The sequence below is a fragment of the Ptychodera flava genome, chromosome 7, assembly GCF_041260155.1.
Source record: "Ptychodera flava strain L36383 chromosome 7, AS_Pfla_20210202, whole genome shotgun sequence".
In the NCBI taxonomy this organism is placed as follows: domain Eukaryota; kingdom Metazoa; phylum Hemichordata; class Enteropneusta; family Ptychoderidae; genus Ptychodera; species Ptychodera flava.
Genome location: NC_091934.1, coordinates 30,794,793 through 30,820,906, shown reverse-complemented (window position 1 = coordinate 30,820,906; position 26,114 = coordinate 30,794,793). Strand labels below are relative to the sequence as shown.

General features: G+C 39.1%; 1 protein-coding gene across 1 annotated transcript; it reads right to left on the bottom strand.

Annotated features, from left to right (window-relative positions):
• Positions 1–8,291: 8,291 nt before the first annotated feature.
• On the bottom strand, positions 8,292–25,823 carry LOC139137239 (allantoinase, mitochondrial-like). Its single transcript, XM_070705229.1, has 10 exons — positions 25,510–25,823; positions 22,697–22,848; positions 21,619–21,733; positions 20,956–21,102; positions 20,324–20,463; positions 19,649–19,835; positions 18,718–18,856; positions 15,679–15,851; positions 14,672–14,841; positions 8,292–13,119 (listed from the first exon to the last, which is right to left on the bottom strand). The coding sequence occupies exons 1-10, from the start codon at positions 25,657–25,659 to the stop codon at positions 13,095–13,097; spliced, it is 1,398 nt and encodes a 465-aa protein (XP_070561330.1). The 5' UTR covers positions 25,660–25,823; the 3' UTR covers positions 8,292–13,094.
• Between the last annotated feature and the right edge of the window lie 291 nt (positions 25,824–26,114).

The window sequence follows — 26,114 nt, the reverse complement described above, 5'->3', positions numbered from 1 at the left end:
GGTTTATTTAATGGAGTTCCTACTGAAGAAGTTTAAGCGGTGAAGTTTGTGTAGCGAGGAGGTGACGCGACGCTATACCGCCGATAATCCGTGCTCCAGACGAATTGTCATCGGGCGAAAAGCTGTTTTTTCAACAAAGCGTTTCACAGATTACACGTATACAGTTTGCCGTTCGTCTGCGTTTCAAAAGTGTCCGAAGTCAACAAGGACTCCCGGAGTCAGTGTGCATTATTCCTGGAACGATCGACGCGGGAATTGGACACTACAGAGCCCGCAGCCCTTCGGAGTTTATCTTTTGCCTCAGGTTAACCAAAGACTGAGAGTTCTTTTTCAAATGAAGTGTGCCATTTCTTTGAAAATTGGTGTTGTTGGAGTTTTTGAAAAGTTTTCTTCGTGCTTTTTTATGTTCAAGATGAAAATCGTTGATATTAAACGGGACCACAACAGAATTCATCTAACCGTTCATCATTAATCGCCTAAAACACAGGCGTAACAAAAATTTACTGAAAATGTCCATGGCGACGGGCGCGGAATAGTTAAATACGCTGGCGAAATAACTTGTGTAATGTACACCGTGTTTACTCATCGCTCCATTGACGGCTTGGTGGAATATTTGAAACAAAAACGCTGTTTTCTGACAGAAATTATGTAATGGTACAGTATCCTATTCAGGGCGTTGGAATTTTGAGTGATTTTTGACATGAGCGCGACAAGCACAAACTCTATACGGTACAAGTGTAAACACACGGGCTTGTCAGCACACGATCTGGACAGCCGCTGCAGTCGGGCTCGTGCGATGAATATGTTTGAGAACAGGAAACTCCAGAGCACGATTTACAAGTTGAGCAAGAAGCACCTGAAGAGGGTGGAGAAGCTACAACGGGAGACTTTTGAGCTCAAGTACATCTTGAAGCAGATGCCCCCGGCGCCCCCGCCGTCCATGCAATCAGAAGTTGACCCGAGCATTGAGGTCTTCGCCAGGCGGGCTTCAATGAGCGCCGGTGTGGTGTTGACGACTACCATAGCCGTCAAACCAGGTAGAAACCACCCGGCGATACTGACGGCCCACAGCGCTCCGACATCGTCAGTGCCGACCCCCAGACGTAAAGGCGCCATAGTCCCCGGGACTCCGAACGCGCTTCGTCCGTCGCCGGAGCGGGAGCTGGCGGCGCAAGATCGACACTCCGCCATCCAAATGAACATCGAACATTTGCGCAGGGTTGCAGCCAAAGCAGCGGAGCAAAGGGCAAGCATTCCGTCTGACGATTCCGTGAGCGAGTCAGATCCGGACATGGAAGGAACAGACGCACATCGGGTGACGAAACCAAGATCCCTGGCGCAAAGACGGTTGTCTTTTCTGCAAAAACTTGACGAGGCGAGGAAAAGGCGGCGGCAGAACTTCTTGCAGTCTGCTGGCGACGGGAATGGCGATCACCATGGTAGCGCTGAAAATCAGAAGACCAACGGAGAAGCGAAGAGCTTCTTTGCGACAGCCAATAAAGTCCGCCGCATGTCTTTGCTACTTCCGCCGACACACACATACGACTTCGCCTCCAAACGGCGTCTGAGTCTACCCATGCCCGACGAACCGGAAGACAGTGAAGAAAAAGTGAATATGAAACAAAATGGAAATAAGAAAACTGTCAGGATAAAACAGACAACGGAAAGTATAGAGTACGAAGCGGACAATTCTGGCTCGCTCAACGCTTCTCTAAATTTGAGCGAGTGGAGTGTCGCTGGGAGGCGACAAGACAGCCTCGGGTTCAGTTCGTACGGTTTGGATGACGACGATATTCTGGGCGACGGGAAGAAACAAAAACGTTCTCGACACTTCTCGGTCGCAAGCAGCGGTTTCGATTCGGACAACGAATGCGGCGAAACGATCGGGAAAGGTCGAAGGTCGGAAGGCTCGAACCGACAGAGGCGGAATTCTCTGAGCCAGGCGAGTATGGCTCGGCGAATGAGTTTGCAACGAGCGAACAAGCCGACGACGTATCACTTGGAAAAGCGGCTACGCAGTATGCAACGGAGGCTGTCGACCGCCCAGCCGGCCACCTACGCCGAGCTCTCCAAGGTCAGCCAACAACTGGACGAGAAACCGAACGAAGAACCTGAAATCAAGTGGCCCAGAAAGGAGAGAGAGAAAGCAGCCCTGATGCTGGAGAACGAGGTCGAAGAGCAGGCCATGTTGAAGGTGAAGGTGAACGCGTTTCTAGAAAGGGCCAAACAGGTTCCCAAACCCCACGCCAGACTGCGCATGACGAAATCTGAACACGACATGCGGCAATTTCAGCAAGCAATGAGACAATTAGAAATAAGATGATTGAAGGAATTTATGGTAGGCGGCGTTCAGGATCCGGCAGAGATATTCGGGCATTTTTTGTTTTCCAGTCTAAAGCTTGTCATTGTGGGCTCATTTTTCGAGTAGGCACAAATAAGGGTTTACTTTGTGAAAATGGAAAATGTAAGTTGTCCTACAAAGTTAACACAGGGATGGTCGCCATTTTTCGTTTCGAAAGAGAAAGATTTAAAATTTCCTCGCGGAAAGTCACTGGGGGGGGGGGGCACTGCCATAGAAAGTAAAGGGTATATGCATAATGTACCGCGGTTTTGACCCACCCTTTCCGCCTTATGTAGACTTTTGTTCAAGGAAATTTTCATATGTGTAGACTTTCAACTCCTATTTGTGCGTCCAACTCGATTTTGACCCATTATTTTCAGAAAATGTGGAGTTTTGACGTCAGTTTTTGGACCAAAATGTACACCTTTGACCTGATTGAATGGAAAGTGGCAGAGTGTGTGCTGTGTAGTTCAAAATCGTCTAGAGTACTCCTGTGACCAAATAGGCGTAAGTGCCCCAACCCTCCCGGGAGAAAAGTTTGAGCAAAAGTTTCACTGCATCAAAACACAATAATACAGATAAATTCACGTTAATGAGTTGCTTGTATTATAGAATAATACAAGTGAATATACATGAATCCACATGAATACAGCCTTGCTGAATACAAGCAATGGATTCTTGACTGCATTCATCTGTATATGCACTATTCAGCTACAATAAAGGCATTAATCCATGCTAATTCAGTCAGTATTATTGGGTTTTCATGCAGTGTTTGTCTCCAAGTTTCGAGACGCATATACACTTTACCCACAAATTAATGGTCACTGTCACAGTCCTGAAGAATTATCAAAGACTATATAAGTAACATGGCATTGAAAAATGAGCGGCAAAGATGGTGTAAGGGATGGATAATTAAGGATTGGAATATAGTTGCTAACAATAACTCAAAGAAAATTGTTATGTTTTCAGATTCACCGTTTTTTCTTTCGGTAACATACTCACCTTCAAGTTGTTCCTAGAGAGATTGAAAAAGTACCGTAAAGGAATTCTGAAAAAAAACATCATACTTTTCCTACTCCGAAAAATGCGTTAAATCTTTGATGTCGAGAAAAATTGCACGTTCGTTCAAAACGAAGTCGACCCTCCAATAATCTGGTGATGCTGCCAAAAGCAAATACCTTCTCTAATACTTATCATTCGTAAAGAGATAGATTCTAAGAAAAAGGGACAACTCAATACACTACAGTCGTTGGTGGTGATATTTTTTTCTAATCATCCTCGCTGTCAGATGATCATTCTTGGTTTCAAACTGATAAATTTCGATAAAAATTTAGAAATTGGAGGATAAAAATACTAATATTCTGCCGTGCACCGGTACCAAAGCTGGATAAAATTTGTGTCTCATGATCAATGTCAGCTATACATACATTAAAAGAGAAAAAGTTATCGGCGGCATTTCGATGATTTGTGTAATTTAATAGGTAAAGGCAAACTACAACACTTTCTTATCTGTGTATTGTGCATCCATTGAAATAAAATCTGTCTTTAAAGTGACAGTGTTCTGGGTACGATTTTTATTGCCATGGTGACTGAAACATCATGACGTCTCAAGCACAACGTCTGCGTATATTCATAGAATGGGAGATGCTGTTGTTTGCTAAAAAGTTCGTCTGCCTTTCTAAATATTCAAGTTGTTTTCTTGAATTTCGTCTTTTCACATTCTTCACTCCGAAGATTCAGCAAAAAACCCTATATCAGCACTTTGACATCGGCATTGATGATGAATTAAGTGAAAGTCATGGCGCCATCACGATATTCAATAATAAAATCATGCTTACCAGAATTAAGCATTTACGTCCAGAACGTCAAATTACTATATAACTTGAAATCATTCTACGTACAACATAATGGCGTCCCGGGTATATGTTTCACCTCTATGCTGTCGCTTGGCAACATTTTCCCTTGTATCGCCCTGAAAATCACTGTGCGTAGTCACAGAAAGTCCACAGTGATTTTCAGAGCGAATAGAAAATCACTTTGATATGGCGGATAGACTAACGCATCTCCAACATACGCTGGAGGAAAATGTTAATATCATACAGAATGAATGCAGGGCACGATATGTCCCGGTCTTTTTACGTTGAGAGGAAAGAACAATAAAATGTATTTAAAAAACTGTGGTTAGCTTTACACAGTGATGGTGATAATCGGCAATACATCACAACTGGACCTGTGAATTCAAAGTTGCTATGTCTCCGTATCAATGGTCTACCCTCTTCATGAAAATTCCATCAACTGACAGTGATTTTACAAAAGACTCCTAAAATATTTTGTGAAAGCAATGGACGGCGTGCAAATCGATAGTCTACAAATATCGATGACTTGGCGAAATGAATCCCTGACAAATATTTCCCTCTCTTTTTGAGAAAAAATATTTGGATTCTCTTCCCGTGTTTACCTTTTTCCTTTTTTTGAACGATGACCCATCGGAGGTTTTTTTTAATGACACAAAAAGGAATTCCCTTTCGTTAAATCAATATCACCGCACATATTCAGAATGTTTCTAAATCTTTGCAAATGTTTGTTTTCGTCCCGAGTCTTCATGCTCGTCATGAGAACAATTGTCGTATTTCTACGCCGTTATCAAACAGTATTATACCACGCACAGTCACCCTGAATTGAGCATTCCTTGGTAATGTACTGTGGAATATTCCAGTTAATCCTATGACGGTGTGAAAATCGATTGAGATAAACACAAGGGCGGCTGACAAGTTCAAACAGGTAGGTATTGGATGAAACGTAAAAGCATTGTCTGTCTAGATCTGTCTCTGTCTGTGTGTTTGTCTGTCTGTCTGTAAGTCTGTCTGTCTGTCTCTCTCTATCTGTCTCTGTCTGTCTGTCTGTCTGTCTGTCTGTCTGTCTGTCTGTCTGTCTGTCTGTCTCTCTCTCTCTCTCTCTCTCTCTCTCTCTCTCTCTCTCTCTCTCTCTCTCTCTCTCTCTCTCTCTCTGGTTAAACACCTCTAAAACCGCATCCTCTTCCATGACTCTCTCAAGTATTTCATTGCTTTCTTATTAAAACAGCCCTGTATTGTCTTCAGAGACAAACCAACCCACGACACTGTCAAATGGATCACCATTGAGGGCGCTATCAAAACAAGAAAGTATGATAGACGCGTTACTTCATTTTCTTTCGAGTGTCTGATAGAAAAAGACAACAAATATCAGTATTTTACTTGCATAATCACAGAGTAATTAAAGAGACACACCTCAATTGGCGTTTTTCGTACCAGCACTTTGAGTCAGTTTTTTTTTACCAACAAATTATGTTTTACTTTTCAAATGTCATTACCGCAAGTTGTAAAATAAAATAAAAGAGTTATTGTGTTGGTTAATCGCACATGAATCCGTCAATTTTTGTTTAATGGAGATATACTAATTCAACTTGCCTTTTTATGTACGTAAAGGCACGATCCCTCCACAAAGGGGACGTGGTAGGAGTCACCTCGGGTATATACTTTCTCTCTTGCATGTGTCGAATCATTTAGAATCCTGGAAAGTAAATGTAGTTTTAATCGTCTTGTCCTTGTAAAGTCAAGTTTTCTCTATAAAGTCATCACCTTATATTTAAAATACCGATAAATTTGAAGTAATATGTTTCCGAGTGATGTCACACTCTTAATGTTAATTCTGACTGTACAACACTGGCCAACATGTGTGTCCGAGAAGACGCTTCAAAGCTGTATGTTTAGTTCGCGCCTCGAAAGTGAAAGACTTAAACTTTTGCTCAAGCTTTCCTCAAGCAAACTGTCAACTATTCTCTCTCAAAATCGAGAATAAAAAGCTGGGGTCACCGTGCAAATCTAAGCACTGGAGAAACGAATTTCTTAAAATTTACCGATATTTCATATTTTCAATGGCCGTCATCCCTGTGTTATCTCTGTGGGGGAGGGAGTAATTTCGCGATTTTCAATAAAACTAAGCATGTGAAAAGTTCATTTACTTCATAAGTTTCAAAATTAAATGAGCCCTCACATGTGGCTGTCTGACAACATGTTGTAAAGTTTGTGGGTCCAAATATCAGTCCCCGAGTACCGCAACACTGAAGTTTGCTGGGCCTGTTTCATTTAGCTTTTTTATGCTGAGATGTGTCAGTCTCGTGGTGTACATACTGGTATCGTACTGGGTGTACTATGGACTCAAAAAGTGCTACCTTAAAGTCAAGAAAAGTTTAAATACTACACGTACCTTGTACTGGTTAATCATGAATCAATGAACTCCCAAGAAAGTCTTAGTGAGGAATTATGAGATTTGAAAATTCTGCGGGGCCCATAGATGCTTGTTCCAAGTCTGTGGGCACATGAATTATCAAAATAATAAATTGAAGAAATAAACTTCTGCAGACTGTCGCATTATATTGGTAGGCCGTCGCGTAGGTCGCGCGATGAACGGCCAGCCTGGTCCTGTCAGGAAAAGCCAAGCGACTGCGGGTGGGGGAGGGGGCAGTCTAAGGGACCCACTGGTCCCTGTTAAAACTCTTCGTCAAAATGCAAATGGTATTTTCAAAAGATCTGAGTCAGCTAAACTTCACTTGTGTAGTGCCATCCATGAAAGAGGACTTCAATTTTGTGCCGTAGTCACTGTTATCATTTGAAACTATTGTCCTGCTTTGAGTTCGAGAGTAATTTTGAGTTCCCGTATGTGTGAGTAGTCAAAATTAAAGAAAAAAGATGAGGTCACCGCGCTTGATTTTCTACAAAACGACGATTAAGTCACCGTTTTGAAAATCACAGATACTTGACACAACAAGCCATTCATTTCAAGTTCATGCAGTGAACGAAATTTTCACTCTCATCGTTCAATTACAAACAATTAGACCTAATAGTAAAGATTCTTAATTTAAAAGAAAAAAAAATATGTGAATCAATGGAATAATTTATTCATTACCAAATCTGCCATTATTACACCTAAATTTTAGCGTTTTGAAGTTATATCTAATTGAATATTACATTCTGTAAGTCTCGTTAATTTTGTCCAAATTTTGTAAATTCTGGGTCTGGTCTTATTCTTTTCAAGACCACAATATTATTGATGGGTCACATGCTCAATTTTTCATTATTTGGCAAAATGTATCCAGGAATTCATCAAATTCCATGCGCTTACGGTCGTCGTTGGGGGCGCTTTTCAGCGGATATCATCGAGCTCTTGGTGACGTTTACCCTCCAAAAGTGTCTTCAACTGGTTAACCCTTCGAGTGCTGTAATTTTTTCCCACCAAAATTTTAGTGCAACATTTTAACAATTTTTTTCTATTTTTTCAGTAACATTTATGATTATTTTAGACCAAATGGATATCACATTTCATTGGCTACAGGTTTTCATAAAAATTTTGGCAAAAACCTGAAAAAAAATTGACTGGGGTACATTTTATATAGGCAACAAAAGTTGACTTTGGCGCTCAAAGGGTTAAGCATATTGTTAGGAAATATATTCTTACTATAGATACTCTGATAACATTCCTTCTAAGATTTCAGCTTTGAGGCACCGCTTCCTATCAGTGTTTTCTACAAACCAGAGATGCCCCTGCTGAAAAGCATTGAAGCCATCATGTGCGTTTCTCATGGCCCATAGACCTTTTCCATCGAAACTGCTTATTTGAAGGGAAAACTCTTCTCCCTTCAACAGACACACTTCACTTCCGACCACTTGCCTCCACACCAATATTGTGCTGTCTCTCACCTACGTGTTTCAGTATGCTTCCCTGTATGTAGTCGTAAGTAAGTAAGTAGTCGTCTATAGTATTAGACGACTTTGTCTCAAGACTGCTTTCTCAGACTTGGTCCCACTCTCCCAACACACGTCATCTGATATGCTTACTACTTACTACTACGAGAAACACTTTCTCGACTGTCTATGGCCACACCACAAATAATTGTTACAATACGATCATCAAATATTTGAAATATAGTTATTTTTATTCATGTACAAATCATCGTTGATGACACAGTCCCCGCTTGTCCATTTTGTTATAATCTTTGGTGTCTAGGTAGCTGTGGTCTAGGTAGCTGTGGAATGACATTGATGCAACGGGTGCATCAGGCCTGTGACTTGCATAATAAATTAATCTGAGGAACGTTCAATAAATGACTCATCTCTGCGGTAATGACCACTCAAGGAACTTTGATTACATCACACATAACGATGCCCTTACTGCCTCCAGTGTCGTGATTGGCACATACTATACACATGGTTTGGTGGAATTTTCGAAATGGTATGGGATCGGGTATGTTGTTGTAATCAGCCATTTCGGATCATATAATGAAACAAATTAATGTGCACAAGAATGCAGCCATAGTATTTTATCTTCGTATCACGTTTGAACAAAATCAGTCCATCGAGGGACAGTGACCTATGTTTATGTTTCAAAGACATAAAAAAATCACACCAAAATTTAAATCAAATGGCTGTCTATTGACCATATGGATCATAGCACAAAATTAGTAGACATGCATATGTATGCCATAGTACTTTATCTTTGTACCAAGTCTCAACAACATTGGTCAAAGAATATTTGCATATGATTAAGCCTCAAAGACATGAAAAAATCCAAAAATGACCATCTGACAACGATATTGGAAAAAAATGACAATCTGGCAGCCATATTGGAACATATATGTCACGAAGTAAATTGACATGTATATGTATGCCATAGTGCTTGATCTTTGTGCCAAGTTTGGACAAAATGGGTGTAATGACCTTTGAATTACGATTCAAAGACATGCAAAATTCCAACAAAATGGCAGTTCTGCAGCCATATTGGATCCTATCACAAGCTTAATTGATACATGCATACGTATGCCATAGTGCTTTGCCTTTGTGCCAAGTTTGAACCAAATCGGTTCAAGGATGTTTGAGTTATGGTTCAAAGACATGAAAAAATCGCAAAAAAATGGCCGCCTGTTGGCCATATTGGATCATATCACGAAATAAATTGGTGTTCATATGAAGGGCATAATGTTTTGCTTTTGTGCCAAATTTGAACAGAATCGGTTCAAGGATGTCTGAGTTATTGTTCAAAGACATAAAAAATCGCAACAAAATGGCCGCCTTACGGCCATATTGGATCGTATTGCATTATAATTCGACATGCATATGTAGGACATAGTGTTAGCCTTTGTGTCAAGTTTGAACAGAACGGTTCAAGGATCTTTGAGTTATAGTTCAAAGACACGAAAAATCGCAAACAAAATGGCCGCCTCGTGGCCATATTGGATTGTATCACAAAATAATTTGACATAGATATGTAGACCATGGTGTTATACCTTTGTGTCAAGTTTGAACACAATCTGTTCAAGGACATCTGAGTTATGGTCCAAAGACATGAAAATCACAACAAAATGGCCGCCTTGCGCCCATATTGAAACATATTGCGAAATAATTTGACATGGATATGAAAGCCATAATGTTATGCCTTTGTGCGCAGTTTGAGCAGAATGTGCTCAAGGATGTCTGAGTTATGATCCAAAGACATGAAAAATCGCAATAAAATGGCCACCTCGCGCCCATATTGGATCGTATCACAAAATAAATCGACGTGCATCTGTAGGTCATAGTGCTATGCCTTTGTGCCACGTTTGAACAAAATTAGTTTAGCAGTGTCTGAGAAACTGTTGATGACGGACGGACGGACGGACGGACGGGACCCAATCTTTAAGTCCCCGCCGGACTTCGTCCGCGGGGACTAAAAACAAATACCCACGACCAAAAAATATATTCATACATTTCGAAATGGAAGGTGCATGGAATTGTACTTGATCATGACCCAACATTAAGTGAAGCATATAAAATCAAATATTACACTGTCAAATGCCCATTTCGTTAAAAAATCCTTCTCTACACCAAAGTGTCTTCAATAAAATAATCCAATCCCTGCGAGAAATTGAAAAACCTTAAACTTGGAGTTCATAAAGAATTATATTTCATGATATACTGTTTATAAAGTAGTATATTATTTGTTGTTATTGAAAGACATAGACAGCACCACGTACTGTTTGATTGTTAGCTTAACAGTATACACAAACACACACCAAGTATTAAATTTGCATTTTCAACAGCATTTCAAGGTGAAGTGCTGCGCAACAGGTACATTAATCTATCATGAAACATTAAACACATAGGGACTGGCCATGAGGGTAAACAGCATACATGTATGTGTTTTTTGCCTGAGGTCCAAGAGTTGCCCGAATCAGTGTGTTTCATTAGGCAGTAGGCCAAGGGAAACAGACTGTTTTGGGCAAGCCGTAGCCCGCCGCAGGGAAAACAAACATAAGCTGTAACCCGAAAATGGCCCTTCAATAAGAGTTTTGTAACACACTTGATCCAATTTTCTCATTCAAAATTGAGCTCCTCAGCTATAATCACCAACAGCCATTTCTTCAGGCATGCGTAAACGGGACTTTCGAATTTCCCCCACAAAGATTTTGTGAACTGTTAACCAGTTAACAGTTTCAGAAACTGTTGCCTGGTAACTTCCATTTTGCATGTATCAGCATCAAAATGATGCAGATCAAGTGACCATAAATTAACAAATCACAACAGAGAATTTGGACAAGGCGTTACAAACCATACTGACTCATACCAGGGCAGTTCATGTTGTTGTGTTGAGGATGATCAACGTGAAATTTGTGGACAAAGGCACTTAGCTTCCATGATTCATAAAATACTACAAAGTGAGAGTGGAAAGCACATTTAGTGGACTTGTTGTATGATATGTGCTTCGAAAGTGAAAGACTTAAAACTTTTGCTAAAACTTGCCTTCAGGCAACTTTCAACCATACACTGCAAAATCTAGAATGAAAATTGCAAACTTTGGAACCTGAGAAACAAATTACCCACGATTTACCAATATTTGAAATTCAAAATGGCTGCCATACTAATTTTAACTCTATGGAGAAAAATACTGTTTTCGATTTTCAAAAAACCAAGATGGTGAAAATTTTTCTAACCCCAAGAGCTTTAAAATGAGCGCCCACAAGTGGTAGATCAGAAAAGTATTGGAATAATTAGAGCATCCAAAAATCTTTCCTACACGCATTCTATCTTTAACGTCAAACTTCTGAATCCCTGGTTCTTGCATCAGTGCTTGTTGACACTGACTGTGTACTTGTCCGCATTACTTGCTAACCTTTGACAGTTGTGTCAAGTTCATCAACTTGCTCAGAGATAAAGCTGATATGATAAACAACCTGCCCCCTCTAGAAGGAAATGAAAGATTTAGCACCTGAGATTTGTGATCTCCTGAGATTTTAACACCCATCTGAGAAAACGTAGGTGATTTGATACTATTGTTACTGGGTTGTGAATTAGGGCTAGGTAGGGATGAACAGATCTGCAGAACTAGCCTAGGATCCTTGGCTGGTAGTTTTCATGAGCAAACTAGTATTGGAAGTTTTTGTGATTCTACTGTGCAAGCCCCATGGAATGATGAAAATGTTCACTTGGTGACTTAAATGTTGACATGGAGGCTAAGTAGAAACTAATGGTAATGATCTACTTACACCACTAGTCCATTGGCTAAGGTGAATCAAAAATGATTTGTTCATCCCTGGCTGAGGCTGTTTGTTCCTTGTCTCATGAAAGGAGGATTACATTAGGTATTTGCTATTAGGTATTTAGTCACTGGTTGGCTAAATTGGCTACAGTTCATAAACCAGATATACATTTGGTAATTCCCATTATAGGCTTAGATTCAATTCAAGATGATGCCTTTTTCAGACATCTACCCTGCAATTTTGGAATGGAACAAAAAACGTTTGACGTTGCTAAATAGTTGTAAAGTTTTTGCAGTCACACCTCCTCGCTTTTTGTGAAAACAATTCTAAGAAGTAAAATTGATTGATACCAAGGTTCATACTCTCAAAGTCACTTGAAATTTAAGGACTTTTTGAGGTCCAAAATACCATCTTTCCGGTACCATTTGTACAATATTTCATTCGTACATATCATTTTCAGAACATCAAATCCTGTTCATCCTTGACATTTTTTAAAACAGTGGGTGGATTCAATTTTTCTGGACTTTACACGACTCAATGTCATTTTCAGGAACTTTTCAAGAACTGTCCAAGGAGGCTATGAATTTCAAGGACTTTCAAGGAGCGTATGGACCCTCTTTATAAAATTGTGGAGCTAAAAAAATCTGCATGCTCTCCTAATTTAGTAAAAGAATAAAATACATAATTATTAGAATTAATTAAACTTTGATGACTCCAATTAAGAACATCGCCCTTCTAAGATCTGATTGGTCCATCCCTTTGCCCTACGTCCCTTTATGTTCATAAAATTCTGTGACATTGCAAGATTTTGTAGAAATTATGAAAATTGAATTTAAAAACCACTGGCCATGGATTTGGTCTCTAAATTGCACTTTTGGACTCACAGTATAGTTATTTATAGGTGAGAACATAGCATTACAAAAGTATTTTTGAAATAATAATTTTTTTTTGCTATTGAAGCAATGTTTAATTTTCCCTTGAGAGGTTACCCTGACCTTTGACCCTGTCACAAAAAAAGATTGCTTTGGTTACTGTAGAAGAAAACTGAAAATATATATTTCTCTTGCCAACAATCAACGCAAATGCTGATGCCTTTACAAGGCAATGAAGTCCGTCACCAGACATTGAAAATGCATGTTTACATCAGCACACTAAACTAATACTCTTGATCAATCCACAACTGGCACATCTTGCCTTCTTATCACTTTACAACTTTGCCGTGTCAACTTGTCTGTAAGTAATGCAGAACACAAAATAAGACTTCATCAGTACATGGTACCTACTACCAAATGCAAAAAGGTGTCAAGCTAAAGCTGTCACAGTGTCTACTTATATACCCGCCATCCAAATTCGGCACAATTATCAGTGAAACTGTCTACAAAGCAGTTTCTGCAGGTATGCAACGGCTGTTCATTGTGATCAATGTGTGGTTTCTGGCATTAATTTTGCAGATTTTTGTCATTTGGTGGTAGATACCCCTCCCCCATCCCCCACGCCCTCAATTCATGCCTTATCCCCAGACACTGACAAGGAAAGATTCACATTAGCAATGTTAACCATAATGGTAATATTCGTCACAAACTCTGGAGAAAGTGCCCAATATTTTGGAAATGTGTGATGGAACAATGAATGATGTGATGAGATGTTTCCACGGTAGAGAATTCACATCCCAAAAGCATGTCGTACATCAATTACATTGAAAACATGATGCACTATTCCATTATTTTTTGTTTTTCAATATATGAAGTTCTCTCGTTTATTCGAATAATCCCCTGACCTTCTTTTTATTGAACAAATGTATGGTAAATCAGTTTTTTACAAATTTTTGTCCATCAGTGTAGCACTAAGCCTCATGCAGAGCGCCCTCAATGCATGAGTGGCCACAAACCTTAGAGCGCAATCACTGCATGAGCGGCCACAGAAGTAGAAACATTGAAACTGATCAGCCGTGCCAAAATTAGATGGTGATCTTTGAAAATGGTGAAGGAAAATTGATCAGATGTTGTTGAACACTGGTGGGGGATGGGGGGTTAGTAAATTACACTCAAGTTGGATTCAGTGCAGTATTGACTTTGTGGATGCGCAGAAAAAATTATGTATTCATGCAGAGAATTCTGGGAGTGACACACATCCTGTGACATGAACTGTGTGACCCATATACATCAGTCATAATACACTAAAGAACACACAGAGTTCATGCTGATATGAATTGAGGGCAACTCAAACTCTGCTGTGATAACCTTATATCTCTAAGAGGCAGCATACAATGAAAACATTTTCTTGATTCTCAGCTAGAAAAGAAACACGCTGTATAAGAAATTGCACTCCAGCTCCAAAATGGAAAACTTTTACACTGATTTATACAGCTTATACATTTGACAGTAGTAAATACAAGCGACAAACAGAAATAGATCAAACTGATAAGAGTTCTAAAAGCAGACCATATTTCGTAAGAGCTGGAGTCATTACATCACCTCAATGATTGACTGACCTGGCCTAAATTGCTTGAATGTAACATTACCTCTGTAAGTGCATGCACTTTGGGCCTTTAGCGATCTCATTTATCAGTGCAAGGAATGGGGTAAAATATGTTAGCACTCTCATCTAATGGTGAAAGGATTGGGGAAGGTGTTAGCGCCCTCATCTACCAGTGCAAGGATACCAGGATTGAGGTAAAACGCAGAAAAAATAGGACTGAAGCAAGGTGCTGGTGAGCAAAGGTGTCCATAGAACTACCCCTGCATATGCTACATCTGCTAAAGATTAAAACCCAGCTACATTACTTTGATTGTTCCTGGTTTCTGAAGAGGAACTGGCCGAGGGGTTGGGGACTGAATACGCCCCTCTCGTAGACGATGTTCCCCCTCACGATGGTTTTATGCACCACGCCCTGCACCGTCATGCCCTCATACGGTGTGACTTTGTTCTTGTGTTCAATCATTCTCTTCTCAATCTGCAATCAAAAAATAGAGATAACCTGTATCAATGATTGATTATTTCTATTTCATAACAACTGATATTGATCCACAATAAGGTTTGTTACAGTGTTACTATGACGTGATGTATACCCCACAAGTGAAATACTTCAACTTTTGCCCAACTTTTCCTCACTGAAACTTTAAATTGTTCTCTTACCATAAGGAATAAAATCAGGTGTCACCATGCCATGTTTGGTACTACAAAAACACTTTGCCTGACATTTACTGATATTTGAAATTCAAAATGGCTGCCACGATCACTGCATTAACTCTATCGTGAAAAATTTTTGATTTTCAAAAATCTCAGACAGTGAGATGTTTTTCTTGCTTTGGAAGCTTTAAAATGAGCCCCTACAAGTGGTAGATCACAAAAAGAATTGCAAAACTTGAGAGTCTGAATGTGTGTCTTCTACCTCAAAATGAAATTGAGCTGCACCTAGACTTGTCTGATATGCATTGTAGGGTAACAGCAATTGATATAAACAATGTTAAGGAATCAGTTTTGTGTAGATTTCCTTGCAGACAGCCATGTTGGAAGAAACCCTGGTCAACGACTTTGTATGAACCTTTGACCCTTGCATCGCAATGGTTTTGGGCGAAGTCAAATGTTATCAATGGTAACTGTGGACCAGTTTACAGGATATTTCGGTATCTAGGTTAAATTTTGACCCTACGGATAACCTAATACATAACATGACGATTTTCATTTGAGCTGGGTGAAGATTCTGGGGAACAGACGAGACAATTTCTAGCAGAGTCCTGAGAATGAATGCACAAACAAACAAATGGAAGCTAGCTTTAAATCAGCTGACCTTGAGGTGACTTTCTGGATCCCATACAACAAAATCTGCATCCATGCCTACTTTGATGGCCCCTTTGCGATTGGACAAGCCGCACAGTTTTGTCGTCTGCTCGCACATCAGCCGGTGCAGATCCTGGAGGGAGAAGCCATGTTGCACAGCGTTGGACCAGAATAGGGACAATCCTGTAGAGTGATTCGAAATTCGATTAGCTGCCAAGCGCGACTGTAAAATTGGTTGTACAGTAATATTTTAAAATAAAATAATCAGATATCAAGTATGTATGCAGACAAATTTTTCACGAGTTACCATAGGAGACCTGAAAACTCATAGTTGGGCCAGATGAACTGTAGCAAAAAACTGGCAGTGTTTCGTATATATTTACAATTCATATCCAATAACTTATTGACAGTGCAATTCAAGTAAATATACATGTACATCTGGAAAGCATCAAACAACAAATATTGTTTTCAACGAATTTTATTCATTCACAAACGTTTGTGTAGGGGCCTTGTCATAATGAAACCAGAACACAATGTTGATCATGTTAAAGCCCCAAAAGCTGTGAATGTGTGATAAACCAATCTCAAAATATAATCAGATTTCCAAGACTTTCTTTTTATAAGACCCATAAAAGACTGAAAAAGTATATAACACTGTCATAAGTGTAGAAAGTGGCATGTAAATTTAAACATTTTAACATGATTTTAGATTTCCTGCCTTTTTCAAAAACTAAAGTGACAGAGAAAATAAAGATTACAACAACAAAATGTTGGCCATCGTGTGTTGTGCATTAGAATGCTTGTTTCTTTTATGATCAAGATGTGTATGTGCAGGAGAAACTGCATTTTTTGTACTTTTCTGTAGGCTGCGCCATTTTATGAGTGTGACATCCATTTATTATTTAATCTGTTAAAACATGTAGGCATGGTCCAAATCAGCGAGCATTGATACTTATATACATGTCCTTCAGTTAGAACATTTACATGAACTGACTTTGGTTTGAAAATAAAATCATGAAAATAATGCATAAAATTTGCAGCTATTGGTGCTTTAATGTGAAGTGTTTAATTCATAAGGATAAGCAGTGGAAAACTTTTGATATTTGTCCACTGTTTCTGTTCAGTATTTGGTTTCCTGGTTTACTCCCATAAAACATAATTCACCAAGAGGACCATAGTTTGAATCTAACTTAACTTTTGACTATGGCAGAGTTGGGCATGTATATACAAGAATGGGGTGAAAGGTTGATAACCAGCATTCAGCTTGTTAACTCTCCTTGAACACACAGCCACATTAATATTCATGACTGGAATTCAATTGTCACAATACATGAAGAATGTATATGCAATTTTCATAAAGTGTATGCTGAGTAGTTGTGTATGGTTTTTTCAGAGTAGAATACCATACAGAACAAAAACAGGACAAAAAGTGCTGAAAAATAAAAGGATAAAGCTATCGTCCCTTCAATTTAATTTTGATGATTTTTAAAACTGCTTGTGTTTTTGACGTAAACCACAGTTTCTTGTTCTACTGCCCAAAGCAAGTTGAAGTACACAATATTGAGCTTGTTGACTCAGCCTGTACATGTGTAACTGTATAGCTTTTGCTAAAAGGTGAATTTGACCCGTACTTAAGATAGAATGTGCCTCGGGGACAAATATTTGGACTAAAATTTCTACAATTTTTTTCTGATCTACCACTTATGGGAGCTCATTTTCAAGCTTTTGGAGAAAAAAGAATTCATTGTCTTAGTTTTTTTAAAATTCGATATTTAATTTTCCCCCATTGAGTTAACACAGGGATGGTGGCCATTTTGAATTTCAAATATCGCATGATGTTGAGTAATTTGGTTTGCTGGTTAAAAACTTTGCACTATGACCCCCGACTTTCATTATTCATTTGATGAGAGAATGGTTGAAGTTTCATTTAACAAAGTTTGACCAAAATTTTAAGTCTTTCACTTTCAAGGCGCATTTTACCGTAAATCCAAATGTTTACCATAACAGTGCATTTTACACATGTAAATGTTGAGTTGACGAGCTAAATCGTGGGTGTTTAAAACATGCTTTGGGGAGTAGAACAGGAGGTTGGAATTTACATTTATAATAAGAATAGTTATAAAATCATCCAAACTTACTGTACATCTATTGGCATTTTTTGAACTCCCTGACGTTGGTGTCTTAATATTTGAGCTTTTTCATTTTATTCTGCCATGTCTTCCTGTTTTGGTCTGTCTGTACCAGCGCTACAATACACTGTACACATGGCATGGTAACACTGTAACTGTGATCTGACTAATTTTTACATTGTTGCGAACAAAGATACCAACCAAAATAGAATCATCATGCTTCAGATGGTATGTTAGTGGCTTTGTAGTCAGCCATTTGCATTTGACCCAGGGCCATGCAAGTCACAGCTTGTGGTGCAACAATACTACATATCTCAGGAATCAAATGATGGGAATAACAAAGTAGCAGTAGATTAATGGTACCATTTACATGCGCATGGCTTTTTACGCTTTCTTTTATACACGGTTATTTTACAGACTAAATTTTATATAAGCAGGTCAGACTTTTAAGTAAGTTTTGGTTTCTGTCATGATGTGTGTATGTGATGTTTTGTCCGACTTTTCTTTGTTGTTAATTGTGCTGAACTGTTTTGTAGCAGATGTAATTTCTCCGTGGAGATTAAAGAATTGTATTGTATTGTATTATATTGTACCGGTATTGCATTGTATTGTATTATATTGTTAGTATCTGCAGCTATGTTACAGGCTTTTAAAAAATTAAAGTGGGCAAGCAGAGAAACGGAAATTCTGAGGAACGATTTATATTTTGTCTGGCTACTTGTTCACTTATCAATAACACTGGGCTCCATTACATAGTTTTTGTAACCACAGAAATATAAAACTATTTTCTACTATCTACTATTGATGATTAGAGAAGATCTTTTGCAGGTCTACCCATGAAAATACGCCATGGAGCCATCAATCACTGAAAAAGCAATTGAGTTATTCTCGAAGAATATACATTTTATTGTGAAACATACCAAACTGTAGGGATGATATGCCGCCCCAGGCCGCCATGAAGTCTCCCTTCTCCAAAAGTTTCAAGTTCGCTGTGCAAGGTGAGTGATCTGAGACGACCATGTCAATGTCACCTTTCCTGATTGCTTCCCAGAGTTTGTCCTGAACACGGGGGTAAAAAAAATTGGAAGAGATGGCAAGATTTGAAATTAGTTTTACCTGTGTGATTTTACTCCTCAGCTTTTTCATTTCAAACTGCCATAGAGATAACAACAGAAGTCAATTAGCACTCAAGCAGGTAGAATGCGCCTCCAGGACAGATATTCATGCTCTCAAGGTTTTACAATTCTTTTCCAGTCTACCACTTGTGGGGGTTCATTTTAAAGCTCTTCGAGTAAGAAAAAATTTCACAGCATCAATTCTTCGAAACGCTAACATTCTATTTTCCCTCATAGAGTTAACACAGGGGTGTAGGCCATTTTGAATTTCAAAAATTGATAAGTATTAGATGATTTGTTTCTCTAGTACAAAACTTTGCAGGTGACCCCTGATTTTCATTCTTGATTTGGTAAGAGAATGGCTGAAAGATTCATTAAGGAAAGTTTAAGTAAAAGTTAACTTTCAAGGCTCATACTACATTAACAAAACTACACCCACTGTTACAGCTGTCAGTACATTTCACTGCCTTGTAATATTCTTTTAGCAGTGCATCAACTTTATTAAAATTTTCAGCATAAGGCTTTAAAAGTTCCATTTTGAAGACCACAGTGATCGTTGAACGGGGAAAAGGGATAACCAAGATTCTCTGCATGCTTCAATATCAACACTTAATTTTCATACATTGTAAACCAATCATTCAACTTGTTATAAATGATGTGCTGAAATGATACAGAAGCTTGAACCTGATTGGTGAAATTTTCAGATATACATGATACATGAATGCAATCCTTTCACCTGATTGGTTTGTTCCCTGATCGGAGGACAGCACTTGTACTGTGTAGCACCATTGGGGATCTTTTCAGCAGCCAGGGTCAGGTAGTGGTGACACGTCTCCACAGTCAGTGGAGCCCCCTGGGCCCTGGCGTCTTGTATGATGGGTAGCGCCTCAGCAGATGATAAGTGAACAATATGGCAAGGTACTCTGTAACAACATCAAGTAAGATAATATATCACTATTCGAGAGCATCCATATGATTTCTTAACAATTCTGTTTTTGCTTCAATCTTTTCAACTACTTGAGCTTAATATGAACAACATGTTTTTTCTTAGTCAATACAATTTTTTTAAAATTCTATATTCCTGATGATCTATAAAATTGAAAAGATTTAAAGATTTTTAGAGATGATGTCACAGGAGGGTTTTTGATCCCAAAACCATAATTTTTCAAGATATTCACCAGAAATTAAAAGATGAACATACAATGTAAAGATGCTTCAAGCTTCATAAATGGCCCTTGCATTTTTTTTCATCCACCATAAAATATGGTTACCTTGGAGACCATAACTCCATTTTCAAAGGTAAACTTTGACCCCTCTAAGAACATCCTATTAAGGCTATTGTCAGTGTAAATTAACCATAGTGTTGATAGAACCATACACACTTCCACAGTCAATGTTAGAACAAGCTTACTTGTACTGTAGACAGAGCCTTGCCAGGAGTTTGATGGCTTCATTTTCCATGGAGCAAGGTCTGGACTTGAGAAATGTCTCATATTCGTTAGCGTCCATGGAGGAAACGTCCGGAGCTGTTCCATCAACCTCAGCATGGAACTGAAAGATATTACAACAGTGAATTGTTATGGACAATACCAAAAACAAAATTGTTCATTCCATTGTGTTTGTTTGGAACAGTTATGAGCTGACCATTTTACATAATGACAATCAGCATGCAGTTTTATAAAAGTCATCTTGGCTAAAGATGTTTACATACGCATTGAAGTCAGCAATGATTTGAAGTTCTGTGCACCAAGTGGAGAATTAGTCTGTAACAGCAGCAGCAGCATCTCTCTCTCTCTCTCTCCATTCATGCATCCATTCATTCTCTCCATTCATGCATCCATTCATTCTCTCCATTCATGCATTCATTCATTCATTCTCTCTCTCTCTCTCTCTCTCTCTCTCTCTCTCTCTCTCTCTCTCTCTCTCTCTCTCTCTCTCCCTCCCTCCCTCCCTACCTCCCTCCCTCCCCCCCACATTTGAACATTCATGAACTTTAAGTTATACTGGATCACCTGTTCATTCATTCATTGCTCACTGACTCACCAGAAGCACACTGTCGGTACCCTGGAGTTGTTTCATTGCCAAGTGAAGGTCATCCTCTGTGACGTGAGGAAACTCATCCACTCCACTGAAGATTAGAAAGCACTTGAACCCAGCAATGCCTGCCTTGATCATTGGCCTCAACTCCAGCTGTAGATGAAGAAAACATGATTCTTGGGAACTGCTTTCTGAAAGCCCCTCTTTGACTAACCAGCTTCTTATTTGCTCTTTACATCAATGTGTCATACAAAAATCCAATTGCTTTTTAGGGTATTGCTTCGATTAGGAATTTTATTGGTAATATTTTCAAATTTCATGGATATGACTCAAATGAGAGCTGGGACTAATTCATTATTTAAGAGAAAAAGTGGTCAGTTCTGAAATTTTGGATGCACTCAGACAATTTTAGTTTTACTTTATCTCAGCTTTTCAAAGACTTTTCTGAAATTGATTAAACATATGGCATGATAAATATTTTACACTGTTCAAAAATCCATTTGTCAATTCCTAATAAATTGACTGTCATCTGTACTTGCTGAACAAACATGTAGGTACTAGCAGGATAAGACATAGCTCTCATTTCAATAAAGAAAAGTTTACCTGACTCTGAGGTGCCACCTATCCCACAAAGCATCAGCCTTCAAATAGCAGTTACACCAGTCTTACCTGATTCCCAGGTACCACTCCTCCCCAGAATGCAACGTCGACATGGCACTGTCCCTGTGCATGTTTGAGCTTGATGTCGAATGCATCCATGGTGGTTGTAGACGGAATACTGTTCCTGCATATGGTCAGAGACATGATCAGCAGAGTTACATACTTGAGGATGCAAATTTAGACAACACTTTTGCGTATAGAAATAGGTTTTACATTTCAACTAACTGGTTTATCCTTGTGCTTTGACTGTCTCTTTGTATTCCACTGTGGAAATATCAAGCAATGTTGCTAATTGTGCAAATACACTACCATTGAATATGAAAGGTGGTTGTACAACACAATTGTTGGACTGAAGTGCAGTTGGAAAGATGAATTTTTGACTGCAGATTCTCTTCTCATCATGTTTAGATTGTTGCACATCTGATCTCTGCAAAGATACATCATTGAAGCTAAAAACACATATTTAAACAACAGTATGTGTAACATTGATATTTCAAATAGACATGTATGTGTTTTGACAGACATAGAAGAGATATAATTGAGAAAAACACTTTCAACTTAAGGTTCATGAACACTTAGGTTTGACAAGTTTGACTAAATTCAACCTGGCAGTTGCCAATTTCAACCTGCTCACCCCCACTCAAAGTAAACAGATCCCCAATCATATTTGTGACAACAGTGACTTTTGACTGAACCATGGTGGTGAAGGGGAATAGATGATAATTGTCCTGATGATTTACTGATGTGAACATATCACTTTGATTGTGTCACAAATCAAGAGTTTTACAACCTCAGTATATCTCAGAGAATCAGTTGCACTGGTAGCTGTGAGTCCATAGCAGTGGGGTTTTGGAGGGGATTTCTGCCTTTTACGGGCTGACATTAACTTTTACGACTTTGGGGTTAAAAGTTGTAAAAGTCAAAACCAGCCCGTAAAAGGCAAAAACGGACCCACAGCTATTGCACTGGCAGCATGCATTAGATTTGTAAAAATTTACAATTTTTCTGAATTTTTTTTTCTACAGAAGTCCCTTTAGGCACACGTTACTGGATGAAAGTCTGGTTAAGCCAGTGCTTGATTGCTTACAATGGCATGTCCACAATCGTTGTTATCCCGCCAGCTGCAGCTGCCTTGGTAGCAGTCTCGTAGCCTTCCCAGTCAGTCCTGCCAGGTTCATTGACATGTACATGACTGTCAACAATCCCCGGCATGATGAGTAGATCACCGCCATCGATAACCTGTAATGCACAATGCCAGGAGTTAGTGACAAAGCTGTGACTTAAAATATGTCACACAAAAAATGGGATATTAGATGAAAACATACAAATCATGACATTCAATTTTTTTAAAAAGTGTTCTTGCAAATTTTGATCCAAGGGCAGCTGCCACAGAGAAAAAAACATTTGTAGAGAATGTATCCTTGTTTAGGAAATTCTTGATGGCTAATAATATACTGGTATAACAAAAATTAGTGTTCTGTAATCAAAGTTGATATCTTGTTGAACCTTTGAGTAATGAAATTTTTCCCGCCAAAATATTAGTGCTGCATCTCACTAATTTTTATGATTTTTTTATGTAATATTTCTGATACTTTTGGACCAAATGGACATCACTTTTCACAAGCTACAGTTTTTGATTAAAATTTTGGGAAAAATTAGAAAAAATTGACTGGGTTTTATACATTTTAAAGGTGACAAAAATTGACTTTGGTACTCAAGTTGAAGGGCCTACTGATTTTGATGGTGTTTTTTTAACCACTTTTGTTTTTAATGTCAATTACACTGAGTTTTTTGTTCTAATCACCAAGCAATGTTGCAAGTCATACTCAGTATTCAGCTAGGGCTAAAAAAAATGTGCTGTTCTGATAACCCAACCTACACTATTTTTTACCCGCCGACCCTAGACTTTTTAGGACTACGTAAACACGGAAATTAAAAACAGAGAGAAAAAACCTGTAAAATCATGCGTTCATGACCTGGCATTTTACTTTTGCATGAATGAGGATGCCTTTTATGTTTTTATTAATTCTTTTTATATGTATGATACATTTTTCTGGAAATGTAGTGGCCAGTGTTTGATCGCCCTGAACCCCTGAAAACTGTGTATTTAAATTAAAATATTTTGGAAAATAATCCCTGCCTACCTATCTACCCTATTTTATAAAATCATGTTATTGGAACAGCAAAACTTATTTTTCAGCCTTAGTCAGCACATCCCGTGCATGCGTGAATTGCATAGTTATTGCTAACAAGAGAATTCTGATCCAGGCTAGAATTCACATATAAACAATTAGTACACTTTACATGTATAAGAGAGTGTGTTGACAAAATAATTCATAACAGGCGTTTCAAAATATTTTTGGAAGTTAATTAGAGCTAGAACTTCCCATAGACACAAAACAAAAGTATTGGAAAAATTTCATTACAGTTTCAGCTGCTGATCTTTTAGCATCACCTTCATCTTGTACGTATACAAAGCCAAAAATTTAGGTCTCACCAGTGTTCAAGACAAATAATTATTTTTGCATATTAAAGTTGGAATGCAGTGATGTCATTCAGGTGTCAGTCCCATCGAAACCTTTTTGAAGTTTGTCAACTGATTGTACGGACAGTATAGCCAATCATAGCATCATGCACTGTAATTTCATGCATACCACAGATGTGGCCTGAAATCGGTTGTTTTGTGTTGAGAGCGTAGGTCCCCTCAAAACTTGTACCAAAAATGCACAACAGATCAATTCTGAGCAAAAGCAGATAGCAAGTATAAATTAGAAGCCTTATTAATGTTGGTTTATTCAAATGAATGCGTCTTTTTGTGAAGGAAATCTGATTCTCCGATGTGTATCATGGCAATTATGTTTCCTAACTTCCATTTATTCTAGATTACAGAGGGGCCTTCACCATGTACCAAACCACAAGCAACTTGACGTACAGAGCTTTATTTGATGAAGGCAAGTTGCTGACCCACAAATTCCTGTTAGCTAGTTGCAACCCCTACATACCAACAAGACTGTAAAAGTGGCTGTTCTGGTATCTAATTATCGTTCAAGTTGCCTATACGGGGCACAGCTGCTGTGTTAACTTTTGATAACTTTGGCAGCATTTTTGTTCAGGACAGTATATCAACTAGGTTCTTGTTCTACTCCTGTAGCATATGTTGGACTATCCAGGACTCCGCTTGCTCCTATTAGGTGTATGCACAATTTATGTATGCGAGAGCTTCAAGGTCATAGCCAACAATAGCTCTGCATGGCAGGGCTGTGTCACAGTTGCGAGTGTAGTGATACGTACCGGCCGCCGCGTACTATGCTGCTGATAGTATGCATAGAATAAGTGCATAGTACGCGGCGGCCGGTACGTATACTCGCAACTGTGGGCTGTGTGTTACCGGCGTTATGTGCATGATGTGGTGGGAGGCAAGGTACCTTGTGGGAGGCCGTATAACGCCGGTAACACACAGCCCTGCCATGCGGAGCTAAGCCAACAATAGCACATCAAAGGGTATAGCCTCGAATCCGCCCCATTTAACTACAGTAACATTAGTATTATTGAACATTTTATCAGTTTATTGTTGCTGACACGGTTTTCTGCGCGAGTATTAGGCCCCTCGTAGTATAACTGCAGTTTTGCGTTGCCAAAATGGTGGCTTATACTCGAACACATAAGGTATCACCAATGTCCACACCTATGGCAGTGTTTTCTGTGGACAGGGGATTGGTTCTCTGTTGTTGGCACCCTCTCGAAATGGTGCCAGTCACACCTTATAAGTAGAACACATGTACTGGTGAAATTCCCCTAAATTTTCTGTTGAAGGGACCCCCCCCCGTTGATACCATCCTGGATGAAACAATACTGTGACCTTCGTTCTGAAATGTTGTTATTTGTTCCAGGGTTTGTTACCTGAAAGGCCTCTCCATGAGCTCTGTCCGTTCTGCATTCCTGTCCCGCTTTGATATCTACTATAATCCCATCTTTGACCGTGATGGCAGCCGGTGAAATATGACCGTTTTCAAGAAGAACACGATTACCGATCACAACCGTCGAGGCCATCTCACAACCCCAGATCTCGATTCGATCAATACCACATGCAAGACTAGTGCATGGTAGCAGTGCGCACAAACACAACCACGTCACGTCTGCTGTCGCGATTCCTCGCTCGTGGAGCTGAGAGGAGCATCGTTTCACGCCATGTTTTCAGATCCAGAGACTGAAATAGGTTGAGGGCGCTGTCTACAATGTGGGTCTTTTGACGGAACTGGCGCACTGCTTGAACAGTGGATAAACGGTAGAAGCTTCAAGTCCGGTCTAAGCTTATGCTTGAACTCATTCGTGTAAAATTAACACTATAGCCTTGTTCACGGTTACAGGTTTGTTACTAAATATAGCTGTACGCGCGCGACATCGGACACGCAGCTTGAAATGCGGACAAATTTTATCAATGTTGCATGCGTGGCTGTTTTTGCAGCTTGTACTCTGAGTCGTGAATATGTTTTTTAGTATTCACT

Coding starts and splice junctions, on each gene's coding strand:
- LOC139137239 (XM_070705229.1), bottom strand. CDS start 25,659: ATGGCCTCGACGGTTGTGATCGGTAATCGTGTTCTTCTTGAAAACGGT. Junction 22,849..25,509: donor CTCATGGAGAGGCCTTTCAG/GTAACAAACCCT, acceptor TGTGCATTACAG/GTTATCGATGGCGGTGATCT. Junction 21,103..21,618: donor GAGTGGTACCTGGGAATCAG/GTAAGACTGGTG, acceptor CTTCATCTACAG/CTGGAGTTGAGGCCAATGAT.